Source organism: Myotis myotis, unplaced genomic scaffold, assembly GCF_014108235.1.
Source record: "Myotis myotis isolate mMyoMyo1 unplaced genomic scaffold, mMyoMyo1.p scaffold_m19_p_1, whole genome shotgun sequence".
Classification (NCBI taxonomy): Eukaryota; Metazoa; Chordata; class Mammalia; order Chiroptera; family Vespertilionidae; genus Myotis; species Myotis myotis.
The window spans coordinates 42935562-42953056 of NW_023416313.1; the positions used below are offsets into that span (position 1 = coordinate 42935562).

Sequence of the window (17495 nt, forward strand, 5' to 3'; positions counted from 1 at the left end):
GGAAGCGACCTGACTGACTTGACCAGATATTTGAGTATTGTTAGGGTACAATTATAAACAACATTAGAATATCATCAGTCATCTTTGCTTGGCCCACCGTCATATATTATTTTCCTAAAAAATCCTGGGGAGAAAGACAATTTTTGCTTTCACGGTTCCTATTTATCAAAGATAAATACCCCTGATGAAGCAGAACAGTTAGTGAGGAAATGTTAAAATAAATTTAACATTATTTAACCTAAATAAATCTTATCAGCTGAAGCATAACTTCAAAATTGGTCAGGTGAAGAGAGTGAGAGCAGTTTACACTGTTAACCCAGCAAATCCGCTTACATGGGAGTATCCCAGCAAAACTGCCAGTAGAAAGAAATATCCTTATAAAACTACTTTATCTGGAGCAAGTTTTAACAGATAGGGTATAGGAAGTTCCTATAATTTATAGGTTTAATAGTAGGGTAGACATGAAATATTAACTACCACACTTTCATTATATTCATGTTAGAATTCATTGAAATTGCCTGCTTTATGATTTCTACTCAAATGAGTTTTGTAATCATGTAAACAAGCTCACTTTATAATATTATAGTTGTGCTTCATTTTTATAAAAGAGCTCGAGAAGGCATTTTATGAGAGCTTATCCGCCCTGCCCCCTCCCCCCCTCCCGCCGCCACTAGTTAGGGAAAGCACTTTGTTGTGTGAAAAGAAAGATTTAATATTAACTTCACTTAACAAGAAAATGTAACTGTTGCTAACGAGAGAGTATGCATTTGAAGCTTTTACACTTTCATGTTTCCTGATCAGGTTTTGTTTGGCATGAATTCTGAGCGGAATCATTCAGGAAACAGACAGCCTTCTTGAAACTACCCAGCCAGAGTGGAGGTAACCAAGATCCTTTACCAAATAGGACTGGAACCTCCAAATTCGAGACAATTTTGTACTTTCTGCTAAAGAGTCGCACTTCTTTTCTGAGTGGTTTAGATCTTTAGAAAAAGATGTCATGCTTATTATCATTGAAATTAAAGAATAATATAAAACACATTTTTAGACGCTATAGTTGGTTGTGAAATAAATTGCCTGATTGTATATCTTCAGAGTAAAAATTCCCACTTAAAATTTTTTGTTGTTGACTCAGTTATTCTACTAAAATTTTTTTTGTAATAACCAAAATTTCTATTTTCTATAAATGCTCACATTTCCTCATTTACCTGAAGTAAAACCCTAGGAAGTGGGGAGTATTCTTGTTGATGCTTTACAGAAAAGGAAATGGAAGCCCTGGTGTGGCTCACCATGGTCCTTCGATAGAGCAATGTGAGTGGAAGAGCAGTGTAAACGGTAGCGAGACGGAGGGGGGGGGGGGGGAGTGGTGAACTTTGGTCTGAATCAGATAACCAGCAGTTGAGTTGTCTTCTGCCTTTTCCTAGTGGATGAACTTGGTCACATCAATTAACTTCTCTGACCTTTTGCAGAGTGTAACTAACTGTTAAGGAAAATACTCTCTTTGACCAAATGTGACCATGAGATCATATTATGAGTTGAATTTATTTCCTTATTTTTCTAAAAACAAAAATATGCAAAAATGTCTGGTGGGCCAAAGTAGGTTAATAATAATAGATAATGCAATAATAAATAAATAAATAAACAAACAAGAAGAAACTGTTTCTCATACTCACAACTGTAAACCTACATATGCCAACTCCTATATTATCCACATAGACCAGTGATGGCGAACCTTTTGAGCTTGGCGTGTCAGCATTTTGAAAAACCCTAACTTAACTCTGGTGCCGTGTCACATATAGAAATTTTTTGATATTTGCAACCATAGTAAAACAAAGATTTATTTTTTGATATTTATTTTATATATTTAAATGACATTTAACAAAGAAAAATCAACCAAAAAAATGAGTTCGCATGTCACCTCTGACACGCGTGTTATAGGTTCGCCATCACTGACATAGACAGTTACACTAACAGCCATCATTGCTGTTCATGAAATTTAGCTTTATATTGTTGCCATCTAAAAACTTATCAGTATGGCTCTGAGATAATGTTAAAGTTTCTCTTCAGTGTGGATGTTTACCATAAAACCCACATTTTAAAAGTTATGAGCCAATTACACTCCAGAAAACTAGATTAAATAGAAAGTTTAGGTAAAATTCTGACATTTTCCTGCTGTTAGTAGAAACATATAAATATCTAGTAATGTTCAAGAGTTTTACTGATTCATCTTTTCTGAACATCCATTAGTGATAGATTGGTTACTAAATTTGACAAATTTCCCCCCCGTGGCAAATCAAATAAAGAGACAGCCCACCTGGTGTGCTCAGTGGTTGAGGTCAACCCATGAACCAGGAGGTCACGGTTTAATTCCTGGTCAGGGCACATGCCCACATTGTGGGCTGAATCCCCAGTAGAGTGCATGCAGGGAGCAGCCAATTGATGATTCTATCTCATCATTGATGTTTTTATTTCTCCCTTTCCCTTTCTCTCTTTGAAATCAATAAAAACATTAAATACATACATACATACATACATACATAAGAAACAGCTGGTAGGAAACCCTGGCCATATTTTCTGATTAGTAGAACAAAAAAAGGAAACTAAATTGCTATGGTTATAAAAAGTGGAAATTTTTAGAATATTAAAAGATGTTTACTTCAGGACTTTCTCTATAAAAACATTGAAAATTATAAAAGCTGTAAAATGCTAATCTTAATTTTATATGTTTCACAAAGAGAGAATAAAAATGGAAATGTAGAAATTTACCAGCAAAGAAAATTTGGGAACATTGATTCCCTAACTATTTTTCTAAGAGCTTTATAAGTATTCTATTTAAACACACACACACACACACACACACACACACACACACACACAGCTTTTATTTAAAACATTTTCACTTTTATTATTGCAAGTACAATTGTTTAACAATCTCTGAATCATTCAAGCCTGTATCTTGTTACAAAGTGTGATTATATGTATCTTTTTATTTTACCCTCAAAAACATAGTTTAGGAAAATGACTTAATTGTGGAAGAAATAGAATCCAATACTGGAATAGAACCATACACACTAGACATGTTTAAATATATTCATAATGTTAACATTGCTAGACAATCCTGTAGATGTATAACATTTAAATGAAAGTTGGATTCCTTCTTTTTTTGATGTACCTGTTTCAACCTTATGCCCATTTTCTATCAAGTTATCTGTCTTTTCCTTATTGATTTGTAGTCCTTCCTATAAATTCTAGATATAGACTAGTTGTTAGTTATGTGTATTGTAATAATCTCATTCAGTCATTTGGCCTTTTTTTATCCTTTAATGTGGTCTTTTGAATAACAAAAAATTCTTACTTTTAATAATATACAATATAACATTATTTTTAAGTCTCTTTTTGCTGTGAGACTAAGAACATTTTGTTTTTCTCTTCTTTAAGATATCAAGATATTTCTTGACCCCACCAAGATATTTATAATAATAAAAGGGTAATATGCTAATTAGACTGGACATCTTCCAGACGTCATCCTGGACATCCTTCCTGACCAGGTCCCGGGTGCCTGCTGGTGGCCAGAGGAGGGAAGCATGGGTCCCGGGTGCAAGAGGGAAGCCGGTGTCAGTAGCCCGGGGTAAGGAAGGCCTACTCTTGCATGAATTTTCATGCATTGGGCCTCTAGTATATATATATATATATATCTTTTGTTAAATATATTTTATTGATTTTTTACAGAGAGGAAGGGAGAGGGATAGAAAGTTAGAAACATTGATGAGAGAGAAACATTGACCAGCTGCCTCTTGCACACCCCCTACTGGGGATGTGCCCACAACCAAGATACATGCCCTTGACCAGAATCGAACCTGGGACCCTTGAGTCCGCAGGCTGATGCTCTATCCACTCAGCCAAACTGGTTAGGGCAATATATATCTTTTTGTTGAAAGTATTACATATGTCCCTTTTCCACCCCATTGCCCTCTTCCCCCTACCCCCAAAGCCTTCACTACCCACTCTCTGAGTCCTTGGGTTATGCATATACACATATGAGTTCATTGGTTGATCTCCTCCCCCCCACCCCCACTGCATCCTCCCCTGCCTTCCCTCTTAGATTTGATAGTCTGTTCGATGTTTCCATGTCTCTGGGTCTATTTTTGTTCATCAGTTTATATTGGTCATTAGATTCCACATATGAGTGAGATCATGTGATATTTATCTTTCTCCAACTGGCTTATTTCACTTAGCATAATGCTCTCTAGGACCATCCCTGTTGTTGCAAATGGTAAGAGTTACTTCTTTTTTATAGCTGCATAGTATTCCATTGTGTAGATGTACCACAGTTTTTTAATCCACTCATCTGCTGATGTGCACTTAGGCTGTTTCCAAATCTTAGCTATTTTAAACTGTGCTGCTAGGAACATAGGGGTGCATATATTCTTTCTGATAGGTGTTTCTGAGTTCTTGGGATATATTCCTAGAATTGGGATCAATGGGTCAAATGGGAGTTCCATTTTTGAGGAAACACCATACTGTTTTCCACAGTGGCTGCACCAGTCTGCATTCCCACCAGCAGTGCACAAGGGTTCCTTTTTCTCCACATCTTCGCCAACACTTGTTGTTTGTTGATTTGTTGACAGCCATTCTTATAGGTGTGAGGCACAGCAAAAGCAACCATCAATAAAACAACAAGAGTGTTCACTCTATGGGATTACATATTTGCCAATGATACATCTGATAAGGGGTTAACCCAGCCGTGGGCAAACTACGGCCCGCGGGCCGAATCCGGCCCGTTTGAAATGAATAAAACTAAAAAAAAAAAAAAGACCGTACCCTTTTATGTAATGATGTTTACTTTGAATTTATATTAGTTCACACAAACACTCCATCCATGCTTTTGTTCTGGCCCTCCGGTCCAGTTTAAGAACCCATTATGGCCCTCGAGTCAAAAAGTTTGCCCACCCCTGGGTTAACCTCCAAAATCTACAGGGAACTCTTATTACTTAACAAAAGGAAGATAAACAACCCAATTAAAAAATAGGCAAAGGACCTCAATAGACACTTATCCAAAATGGACATACAGAAGGCCAAAAGGCACATGAAAAAGTGCTTAAAGTCACTGATCATCCGAGAGATGAAAATTAAAAAGATGTTTTCTAGTATTATTTTCTAAAAGCTACATTTCCCATTCTTTCTTCTAGTCCTTCAAAATGACTTTTTTCTCCTACTTCCTTGAAAATGTAAATGCCTTCAAAGTGATTATGTCCCATCTCAATCCCTCCCTCAAGCTCATGATCTATATTTACAATTGTTTGCTTGACCTGCTGGCTTGTACATTTCAAATGTAACAGACTCAGAAAGACTCTTGATTCCCCATCCCCAAACTCAGTCCTCCTCCCAAATTTTCCTCTCAGTTGTTCAGGCTCAAAATTTGAGTCAACCTTGATCTCTCCCTTTCTCTCAGCCCCTAAAATTCGTCTATTAAAAATTCCTATTGTTTCTTTCTAAAAATATTTCCTGAATTCAACAATTTTTCACCATCTTCACTGCTCATGTCTCAGTCTAAGTCAGACTCATTGTTTTCCTGGATTACTGTGTCTCCTGGCTCCCCTCCCTCAATACAAGTCAGCCCCATTATTTCTCTGGGTTATTGTGTCTCCTGACTCATTTCCCTCCTACTTTTGTCTTCTTGTAGTTCTTTCTTTTTAGAGTAGCCAGATAAATCTTTAGAAAATGGAAAATTGATCACAAAATCTTGTCTTAAATTTAGAATAAAATCCAAACTTCTTCATAAGGCCCACAAGCCCATTTCTTCAATCTCATCTAACCCATCTCTCTTTAGTTAGTTTTGCCCCAGTCACATTAACTTCTTACAGTTCTTCAAACCCTCAGACTTGTAATCACCTCAGGACTTTTGACCTTGCTTCTTCCTCTTCCTGGTTTCTCTTTTTTAGAACTTGTTTGACTACTCCGTAATACTGCCTGATACATTATAAATGCTCAAAAGCTATTGGTAAACAAATGGAAGGATGAAAGAAATGAATGAATGATTAGATGGATGAATTTTTTCAGAGGAGAAACATTTATTAATGTATCAAATGTTTTATTTTGTATTGCTTTAGTAATTTCAGTCTAATTTTGATGCTTGGAGGTAGGTTACATGTAGAGGTAGCCCTGTGAACTCTGCTTGCTTTAAAATTAATTCTTTAATTTCATGCAGTGCCTTTTTCTCCAAAATGAATTTCTATTTAATTTGAATTCTAATTGGTTTGATTTCTTTACTCTAGATCAGTGGTTCTCAAACATCCTAATGCCGTGACCCTTTAATACAGTTCCTCATGTTGTGGTGACCCACAATTTCATTGTTACAAACTGAACATAATTAAAGCATAGTGATTAATCACAAAAACAATATGTAATTATATATGTGTTTTCCGATGGTCTTAGGTGACCCCAAAGTGGTCGCGACCCACAGGTTGAGAACCACTGCTCTAGATGATTTGTTTCATGGTTGAGCACCAAATTAAACAAGCAAACAAGTGTTCTAGTACTCCGAACTTTCTCACAGAGGTCTTATGCTTCCTCAGAAGTATTTGTGTATCATGGGGTGAATCTTAGGCAGAAAGGGAGTTCCATTTTTAACTTTTTCAGGAAACTCCATACTGTCTTCCATAGTGGATGCACCAGTCTGCATTCCCACCAGCAGTGCACGAGTGTTCCTTTTTCTCTGCATCCTCTCCAGCACTTGTAGTTTGTTGATTTGTTGATGATAGCCATTCTGACAGGTGTGAGATGGTACCTCATTGTTGTTTTGATTTGCATCTCTCAGATGATTAGTGACTTTGAGCATGTATTCATATGTCTAATGGCTTTCTGAATGTCCTCTTTTGAAAAGTGTCTATTTAGGTCCTTTGCCCATTTTTTTTAAAAAATATATTTTATTGATTCTCTACAGAGAGGAAGGGAGAGAGATAGAGAGCCAGAAACATCGATGAGAGAGAAACATCTATCAGCTGCCTCCCGCACATCCCCCACTGGGGATGTGCCCACAACCCAGGCACATGCTCTTGACTGGAATCAAACCTGGGACCCCTCAGTCCGCAGGCTGGCGCTCCATCCACCGAGCCAAACCGGTTTCGGCCTTTGCCCATTTTTTGATTGGATTGTTTATCTTCCTTTTGTTAAGTTGTAAGAGTTCCCTATAAATATTGGAGATTAAACCCTTATCGGTGATAACATTGGCAAATATGTTCTCCCATGCAGTGGGGGTTCTTGTTGTTTTGTTGATGGTTTCTTTTGCTGTGCAGAAGCTTTTTATTTTGATGTAGTCCCATTTGTTTATTTTCTCTTTAGTTTCCAATGCCCTAGGAGCTGTATCGGTGTAGAAATTGCTTCGGCATATGTCTGAGATTTTGTTGCCTTTGGATTCCTCTAGTATTTTTATGGTTTCCTGTCTTACATTTAAGTCCTTTATCCATTTTGAGTTTATTTTTGTGTATGGTGTAAGTTGGTGGTCTACTTTCATTTTTTTGCATGTATCTGTCCAATTTTCCCAACACCATTTATTAAAGAGACTGTCTTGACTTCATTGTATGCTCTTGCCTCCTTTGTCAAATATTAATTGAGCATATTGGTTCAGGTCAATTTCTGGGCTCTCTATTCTATTCCATTGATCTATCTGTCTGTTCTTGTGTCAGTACCAGGCAGTTTTGAGAACAGTGGCTCTGTAATACAGCTTGATATCTGGTATTGAGATCCCTCCTACTTCGTTCTTCTTTCTAAGGATCACTGCAACTATTCAGAATCTTTTTTTATTCCAGATGAATTTTTGGAGAGTTCATTCTAGGTCTGTGAAATATGCTCTTGGTATTTTAATGGGGAGTGCATTGAATTTATAGATTGCTTTGGGGCGTATGGACATTTTAATGATGTTGATTCTACCAATCCATGAACATGGTATGTTCTTCCATCTGTTTATGTATTCTTCTATCTCTTTTTTCAACATCCTGTAGTTTTCAGCATATAGGTCTTTTACCTCCTTAGATAAGTTTATTCCTAGGTATCTTAATTTTTTTGGTGTGATGGTAAATGGGATTGTTTTTTTAATCTCTCTTTCTGTAAGTTCATTCTTGGTGTATAAAAAGGCCATTGATTTCTTGGCATTAATTTTGTATCCTGCTACATTGCTGAATTCATTTATTAATCCTAATAGTTTTTTGATGGAGTCTTTAGGGTTTTCTATGTACAGTATCATGTCATCTGTGAATAGGGACAATTTTACTTCTTCTTTTCAATTTGCATACCTTTTATTTCTTCCTCTTGTTAATTGCATTGGCTAGCACTTCCAGTACTATGTTGAATAGGAGTGGTGAAAGCGGACATCCCTGTCTTATTCCTGTTCTTAAGGGAAATGGTTTTAGTTTTTGCACATTGAGTATGATGTTAGCTGTAGGTTTGTCATATAAGGCTTTTATTATGTTGAGCTATGATCCTTCTATTCCCACTTTGCTGAGTGTTTTTATCAGAAAAGGGTGTTAGACTTTGTCAAATGCCTTTTCTGCATCAATTGATATGATTATGTGATTTTTGCCTCTCAATTTGTTTATATGGTGTATCACGTTTATTGATTTGCGGATATTGTACCAGCCTTGCATCCCTGGAATAAATCCCACTTGGTCATCGTGTATGATCTTTCTAATGTAATGCTGGATCCAGTTTGCTAGAATTTTGTTGAGGATTTTTAGCATTTATGTTCATCAGGGATATTGGAATGTAATTCTCTTTCTTTGTGGTGTCTTTATCTGGTTTTGGGATTAGGATAATGCTGGATTCATAGAAAAAGCTATGAAGTGTGCTTTCCTCTTGAATTTTTTGGAATAGTCTGAGAAGAATTGGTTTTAGTTCTTCTTTGAATGTTCGGTAAAACTCCCCTGTGAAGCCATCTGATCCAGGGCTTTTGTTTGCTGGAAGCATTTTGATTACTGTTTCAATTTCATCAGTAATTATTGGCCTATTTAGGTTTTTTGATCCTTCCTGGTTGAGTTTTGGAAGCTTGTATTTTTCTAGGAATGTGTCCGTTTCATCAAGGTTGTCCAGTTTGTTAGAGTAGAGGTGTTCGTAGTATTTTTTTTTGGAATCCTTTGTATATCAGTGGGATCAGTTGTTACTTCACCTCTTTCATTTCTGATTTTGTTTATTTGGGTCCTCTCTCTTTGTTTCTTGGTGAGTCTGGCTAGAGGTTCATCAATCTTGTTTATCCTTTCAAAGAACCAGCTCTTGGTTTCATTGATCTTTTGTATTGTGTTTTTTGGTCTCTATGTCATTTATTTCTGCTCTGATCTTTATTATCTCCTTCCTTCTGGATACTGTGGGCTTTTCTTGCTGCTCTCTTTCTAATTCTTTAAGTTGCAGGGTCAGGTAATTTATTACCATTTTTTCTTGTTTTTTTGAGGTAGGCTTGTAGAGCTATGAACTTCCCTCTCAGGACTGCTTTCATTGTGTCCCATAGATTTTGGATTGTTGTGTTTTCGTTGTCATTTGTTTACAGGATGCTTTTTATTTCTTCTTTGATCTCTTTGGTAACCCAATCATTGTTTAATAGCATGCTATTTAGCTTCAAAGTGTTTGGTTTTTTTCCATTGTAATAATTTGATAAGTACTTGTTTGTCGTCATTTTTATTTTTAATATTTGTGATTCTTCTTGCCTTTCTGTTTCTTCTTTTTACAGCAGTACCTTTAGCATTTCTTTCATTGCTGGCTTGGTGGTAATAAACTCTCTTAGTCCTTTTTTGTCTGTGAAGCTCCTGATTCCACCTTCAGTTTTGAATGATACCCTTGATGGGTATAGTATTCTGGGATTCAGTCCCTTGGTTTGCATCACTTTGTATATTTCATTCCATTCCCTTCTAGCCTGGTGTGTTTCTGTTGAGAAATCTGTTGATATTCTAATGGGAGATCCCTTGTATATAACTTTCTGTCTCTCTCTGGCAGCTTTTAAGATTCATACTTTGTCGTCTATGTTTGTCAATTTAATTATGATGTGTCTTGGTGTTGGTCTTTTTGGGTTCATCTTGTTTGGGCTCTGTATGCTTCTTGGTTTTGCATAGTTTTTTTCTTGCCAATATCGGGGAAGTTTTCTGTCATTATTTCTCCGAACAGGTTTTCTATTCCTTGCTTCTCTTCTTCTCCTTCTGGTACCCCTATTATGCAGATGTTGTTTTGTTTTGTGTTATCCCAAAGCTCCCTTAGGCTCTCCTCTTGCTTTTTAATTTTTCTTTCCAGTTGCTGCTGTGTTTGTGTTTTTTTTTCTTGTCTACCTTGTCTTATAGCTAGCTGATGCAGTCCTCAGCTTCTTCTAGTCTACTATTCAAGCCTTCCATTGTGTTCTTTATTGCAGCTATGTTGTTCTTCATTTCCTCTTGGTTCCTTTTCATATTGGTGACGTTCTCATTCAGCTCCTTATAATTCTCATTGAGGTGTGTGTATTTGTCATTGAGTTGCGTGAATTTGTCATCTAGCCGTTTGAGCATTCTTATAACCATTATTCTGAATTCTGTCTCTGAGTAGTTACTTGCCTTGGTTTCATTAAACTCCCTCTCTGTTGATTCCTCTTTTTCTTTCCTTTGGGGTTTGCTTTTTGTCTCCCCATGTTTTGCTCTAACATTTTAATTGTTTCTGTGTCCTAGATCTGACTGTTTTGCTACCCCGGTTCTTTTTAGGAGGGTGCTGCTTGTGTGTTCTCTCGGGTCTCCTGAGCTTGGTAATCTAGCACAGCTCCCTACTTGAGCTGTTTGGGTTTCCTTGATGTAGGCCTGCGAGCTGGAAAGGTGCAACCGTGGTGTCCAGATGTCAGCAGCTGCGGGGGTGATATGTTCCAATTTTTGCTGCCTTGTGTCCTTGGCTAAAATTGCACATGCCCAGCAGGGCCTCACAGAGGTACCCAGGTGCTGTCTGTGAGGGTGGTAGGGCTCAGGAGGCCTGCACACTGGAAAGGCACAGAGTTCTGTAGCTGTAGGGTGGGAAGACTCAGTTTTTGCTGCTGGGCCTGTGGTTGGATACCCACCCTCCCAGTGGTAGCTCACAGAGGCACCCATGGTGTGCTTGCCAGTGTGGCACCCTGGAGCACTCTGAAGGGCCCTCTTGAAGCCAAGCGATCGAGGCATCTGTGGTCAGGTATCCAGGACCCAGGTATTCAGAATTTCTATTCTTGGGGTAGTGCACCCTTGTTAGGATAAGAACACGCCTGTGGCACGGTGGGCTCACGAGGCCTGAGCCCTGGAAAAGCACGATTATGTGTTCAGAGTTCTGCAGCTGTAGAGTGGGAAGACTCAGTTTTTGCTGCTGTGCCTGTGGATGGATACACACGCTCCCAGTGGCAGCTCACAGGGGTACCTGTGGTGCATTTGCGGCATGGAGTGCCGAGGTACGCTGAGGGGCCCTGGGGCTGAAGTTATGCGACAGCATCTACTGGCAGTTATTCAGGAGAGTGAATTCAGAATTTCTCCTGTGGGGCAGTGTGCCACTGTCTGTACAATATCGCACTGAGTGGGGGATCGCAGTGGCTCCCAGGGGCTGCCTATGGGGTGGTGGGCTCCAGATGCCTGCCTGCTGGAAACCGCGCCTCTGGCAGCATGTGCGCAGAGCTCTGACGCACCCTAAGGGGCCCTGGTACTGAAATTGTGTGACAGTGTCTATTGGAAGTTATTTAGGAGAGTGAATTCAGAATTTCTCCTGTGGGGCAGTGCACCCCCGTTTGCACAATATCACACCCAGCAGGCGCTTGCAGTGGCTCCCAGGGGCTGCCTGTAGGATGGTGGGCTCCAGAGGCTTGCACGCTGGAAATGTGGGAATGTGGTGCCAGGAGGTCTGCCGCTGGGGAGGGGGAGGCTGCACTGAGTGGGGGGCTCGCAGTGGCTCCCAGGGACTGCCTATGGCGTGGTGCTCCTTTGGAGGTGGAGATCCCAGGGTCCAGGAGTCTGCAGGTGGGGCAGCAGGACCCTGGCTGGAGTGGCTGCGGGCAGTGTCCAAGGCCTGTCTGGGTGGTGGTGCGGATGAGTTCCCAGAGGGCCGCTCTCCCCTTCAAGATGGCGTGGGCTCCTTCCCGAGTCCCGCAGTCCGGGGAGTGCCTGCATCCGTATAGTCTCTCCCTGTCTAGGAGAGTGTGGTCTGCCGACCCCTGGTACGCCTGTTGGGTTTAACTGTCCCTCACTCACTCACACACACACCACACGCATACACACACTCTCCCTTCGCCCTCTCACTCACTCACATCATCTCCCTCACCTCCGTCCTGCCAGCCGCCATCTTCCAACCTCCTCAATAAATAATTGAGTTTTATTTATATTCTTCTAAATAAGCAATTTCCTTTATATAGCTTTCAATATGTAGGAATAAACAAAATTACATTTATGATTATGTGACAGTACACACACTTTCAAACACACCAACACAGGTACAAAACCCGGTCCCCTTGGGGCATACTCTAAATTACCAGTTTAATGTTGTCCTCACAGGGTGGAGCCAGGGAGTGCCAAGCTGGACGCTTGCCTCAGTTATAGAGCTTGATTATAAGGCAGCAGAAAGTGCCAAGCCTTTAGAGTCAAGTTGGCACTTCTCTTACTGGAGAACCAATTACATAAATTGTTTTGGATTGTCCTTCATAAATCATAACTTCCATAAATACTTAGGCAGGGAACTGATTTGTAAGATTTATTTGAAATAATGTAAGTCAACAGTTTATATATTTCACCAGGAGTTGGTTACATTTTCAACATCTTTTCTTTAAAAGTAAATGACTTCAATGTAGGTCTCACAATTTTACACGAGGAATTATAAGAAGGTTTCATCATAACGCATGTGGTTTTTCTGGTACCCATAAGTTAGCTTTTGGAAGGAGGAAGCCCTGACACATAGATGGTCATGCATAACCACGCTTTAGCTATGCTAGGATCCCATAAAAATTCAGTAACACTCATGATTCAGATGATATAAATTGTTGTGTCATTAAATTTTAATATATCTTATTTAATTTATGTTTGTATGTGTATGAGAGGGAAAGAGGGAAAGAGAGTAAGAGGGAAAGAGAAAAGTCTCTTTGTCTCTCTAAGATGATTTCATTGAAATTAAACTTTCTCTTTGCAAACTAGTTCTTCACATTTTTTCCCTCATGACTTCCAATTCATTATTTGGATTTAGGTTTTGAGGATTCTTAAATTCTAAAAAATAACTGTCACTGGTGTTCTTAAGTTCTTAAAATTTCTCCTATTTAATTGTAAAAAAGCCCCATGTAGTTGTAAGTTACCTCAAATGGTTGTATAGATGTATTTCCTAAATTTATCTATGGAAGAAATAAAATCTCTTCTTCAGATAGATCAAGAATATATTTAATAAAAGTTGTCTTGAAAATTATTTTTAATTTTTTCAGTCTTAGTTGAGAAGTGAATATTTTAGCTTTGATCTTAAATGCCTAAAATTCATTAGTAAGCTGTTATGGGAGCATGTTCTTACAGGATAATTAAGATTGCTGTGGGACTGTACAATGACTTTATATATATTTAATTTTAAGACTTAACACCACCCATAAAATATTGAATAAGCAGAAATTTCAAATAAATAGTATCTTTTCTTGCCTCATGTTGTTCTTTCTGTCTTGAATGCTATTCCACCACTTCTTTTTGCACGTTTTGATACTCTGCCTATGTATCAGCTTCAGTGAAACTTCTTAGAGAAGAGGCCTTTGATGCTGCAGATGTGTCTGGGTTCCTCTTATCTCTTCCTGAAGACCCAATTTCCTCACTACTAGCAGTTACCACAACTGTAATACATCTCTTCCTCTGCCTGGCATGCTGCCACAGTACTGTGCAATGTTCATATGGTTTTCTTGAGGAAAATATGAAATCCATAGTAATACAGAAAGATAAAATTGCTGGTGAAACCATATTTATGTAAAGGGTATTAAACAGGGAACTTGCAGTTTATTTTGCAGTTGAAAAGTAGTCGTAGAGTTTTAGACCGGCACACCCGCATACAGACTTTGCAACAGAGAGGCATTTATTGCACTAGATCCCAGTTTGCTCAGCTATCCAGTCACGGTAGGCTGTCACGCGAGTGTACACTCCTGGCTTATCTGCCAGACCACATTGTTCCCCCCAGCTCACTATCCCCACGAGGAACCAGAGCCGCCGTGTGTCCTGTTGTACCAGTGGGCCACCAGAGTCACCCTGAAGAAACAGAAACAGAATTATTATTTCAGTGTGAAGACAACCCCAAAGCGTTAAGGAGTTTATTTTATTTTAAAAAAAATATATTTTATTGATTTTTTTACAGAGAGGACGGGAGAGGGATAAAGAGCTAGAAACATCCATGAGAGAGAAACATCCATCAGCTGCCTCCTGCACACCCCCCACTGGGGATGTGCCTGCAACCAAGGTACATGCCCTTGACCGGAATCGAACCTGGGACTCTTCAGTCCACAGGCCGACGACGTTCTAGCCACTGAGCCAAACCGGTCAGGGCAAGGAGTTTATTTTTTTATGGTAGTGGAAGAAGTCATAGCCATTATGATAATACAGTTAGTCTGACATTACCTGGTAAGATATTATACCAAGTCATGTGAAAATCACCAAACTTTTCCAAGCACATAGATTATTCCTTCAGCAAGTGTGAGAAGATGAGGACATTTCCCAGGCTCCTTCAGTTGCTTGGTTGACGCTGCTTAGCACAAGTTTTATCTCCCTTAGGAAGCCTTCCTGAACACTGGTGCCTTCCCTCCTCACTGTCAACCCTTCTGCCTTTGGGCTGGATTAGTTTGTCACTGCCTGTGTTCCTATATCTCATGTGTATCTTTTTGACCGCTTCATCATGGTTTTACACAAGCACATTCGTGTGCCTGTTTGAACTTACTCCCACTGGGTCAGTTCCTCTCATTGTGGCAGCTGCACATCTCTGCAACCTTCCTTGCATTTTCATGATACTTCTTCATTGTCTGCTTTTCTGGTCATTCTGTAAAGTCCATCAGGGGAAGGGGCCTACCCTATTCCAGGCACTGCTGTATTCTATGCTTCTAGCCCATAGTAGATGCTAAGAAAACATTTGTTGAATGAGTTTTTAGAAGTCTCACTTATCTTTCTATCCATAGTACTCTTCCTGCATGGTGTCATTAAAATTTTTTATTTTTTATCAGACATATGTCGTAGCAATATCTTTACTGATACAGCTCATAGGGCAATGGAAACTAAGGAGAAAATAAACAAATGGGACTACATTAAAATAAAAAGCTTTTTCATAGCAAAAGAAACCATCAACAAAACAAAACAACAAAAAAGCCCACTGAATGGGAGAACATATTTGCCAATGTTATATCTGATAAGGGCCTATTCTCCAAAATTTATAGGGAGCTCATACATCTTAAAAGCAAGATAAACAATCCAATCAAAAAATGGGCAAAGGACTTAAATAGACACTTTTTGAAAGTGATCATACAAAAGGCCGAGAGACATATGAAAATATGCTCAAAGTCACTAATCATCTGAGAGATGCAAATCAAAACAACAATGAGGTACCATCTCACACCTGTCAGAATGGCTATCATCAACAAATTGACAAATGACAAGTGCTGGCGAGGATGTGGAGAAAAAGGAACCCTTATGCACTGATGGTGGGAATACAGACTTGTGCAACCACTGTGGAAAACTGTATGCAGTTTCCTCAAAAAATTAAAAATGGAACTCCCATTTGATTCAGTAATCCCACTTCTAGGAATATATTCCAAGAACTCAGAAACACCAATCAGAAAGAACATATCCGTCCCTATGTTCACAGCAGCACAATTTACAATAGCTAAGATTTGGAAATAGCCTAAGTGCCCATCAGCAGATAAGTGGATTAAAACACTGTGGTACATCTACACAATGGAATACTACACTACTATAAAAAAGAAGGGACTTTTACCATTTTCAACAGCATAGATGGTACTGGACAGCATTATGCTAAGTGAAATAAGCCAGTTGGAGAAAGATAAATATCACATGATCTCACTCATTTGTGGAATTTAATGAACAAAAATAGAGCCAGAGACATAGAAGCATTGAACAGAACATCAAACTTCAGTGGGAAGGCAGGGGAGGCAGAGGGGGTGGAGTAAGAGGTCAATCAAAGGACTTGTATGCATGCATATAAGCATAACCAATGGGCACAGACACTAAGGGCGGTGAGGGCATGTGCTAGGGGGTGGGAGTGGCTGGGGAGAGGTCAATGGGGGAAAAAGGAGACATATGTAATACTATATGTAATACTTAAAAAAAAAGAAAGGGGATTCCACTGTATTGGAGAACATATTTGGCACTGATACATCTGATAAGGGGTTAATCTACAGAATATATATTCTCATACAACTTACCAAAGGAAAACAAAAAATCAAATTAAAAAATGGGCAAAGACCTAAATAGACGCTTCTCCAAAGTGGACATACAGATGGCCAAGAGACATATGAAAAAATGCTCAACATCACTAATCATCAGAGAGAGACCTAAATTAAAACAATGAGATATCAACTCACACCTATCTAAATGTCTACAATCAACAAATCAACAAATGACAAGTCCTGTGAGGGGGTGGAGAAAAGGGAAACCAAGTACACAGTTGATGGGAATGCAGACTGGTGTAGCCACTATGGAAAACAGCATGGAGTTTCCTCAAAAATTAAAACTGGAACTTCCATTTGACCCAGTGATCCCACTTCTAGGAATATGTCCTAAGAAACCTGAATCACCAATCAGAAAGAATATATGCATTCCCATATTCATAGCAAGACTATTCACCATAGCTAAGATCTGGAAATAGCCCAAGTAGATGAGTGGTTAAAAAGGCTGTGGTACATCCTATATAATAAAAGGCTAATATGCAAATCAATCGTACAGCAGAACGACTGGTTGCTATGATGTGCAATGACCACCAGGGGGCAGATGCTCAATGCAGGAGCTGCCCCCTGGTGGTCAGTGTGCTCCCACAGGGGGAGCACTGTTCAACCAGAAGCTGGACTCACTGCTGGTGAGTGCAGCCAAGGTGGCCGGAGCCTATCCCGCCACTGTGGCAGCACTAAGGATGTCTGATTGCCAGCTTAGGTCCACTCCCACTGGGGAGCAGGCCTAAGCCATCAGTCAGATATCCCCTGAGGGCTCTTGGACTACAAGAGGGCACAGGCCAGGCTGAGGGACATCCCCCCCCCCCAAGTGCACAAATTTCATACACCAGGTCTTTAGTTTATAAAATAGAATACTATGGAGTTGTAAAAAAGAAGGATTTCTTTGCCTTTGAGAGAGCATGGTAAGACCTGGAAAGTATTATGTTAAGTGAAATAAGCCAGTCAGAGAAAGACAAATACCGTATGATCTCACTTAGATTTCGAATCTAATGAATAAAAGAAACTGAATAGGTCCAGGGACATGGAAGCATACAGCAGACTGATGATTTACCGGGGAAAGGGGTTGAAGAAGAAAGAGATTAACCAAAGA

At 39.3% G+C, this 17495-nt stretch overlaps 1 protein-coding gene across 1 annotated transcript in view; it reads right to left on the reverse strand.

The window, feature by feature from the left end:
• Positions 1–13404: 13404 nt before the first annotated feature.
• The window catches only part of TMPRSS11D (transmembrane serine protease 11D), a gene marked incomplete at its 5' end in the record, with an annotated part of 34633 nt that continues 30542 nt past the window's right edge, over positions 13405–17495 (reverse strand). The window contains one exon of the mRNA XM_036324798.1: positions 13405–14204. Within this exon, the coding sequence (XP_036180691.1) occupies positions 14043–14204 (162 nt within the window). The remainder of the gene's footprint in view (positions 14205–17495) is intronic.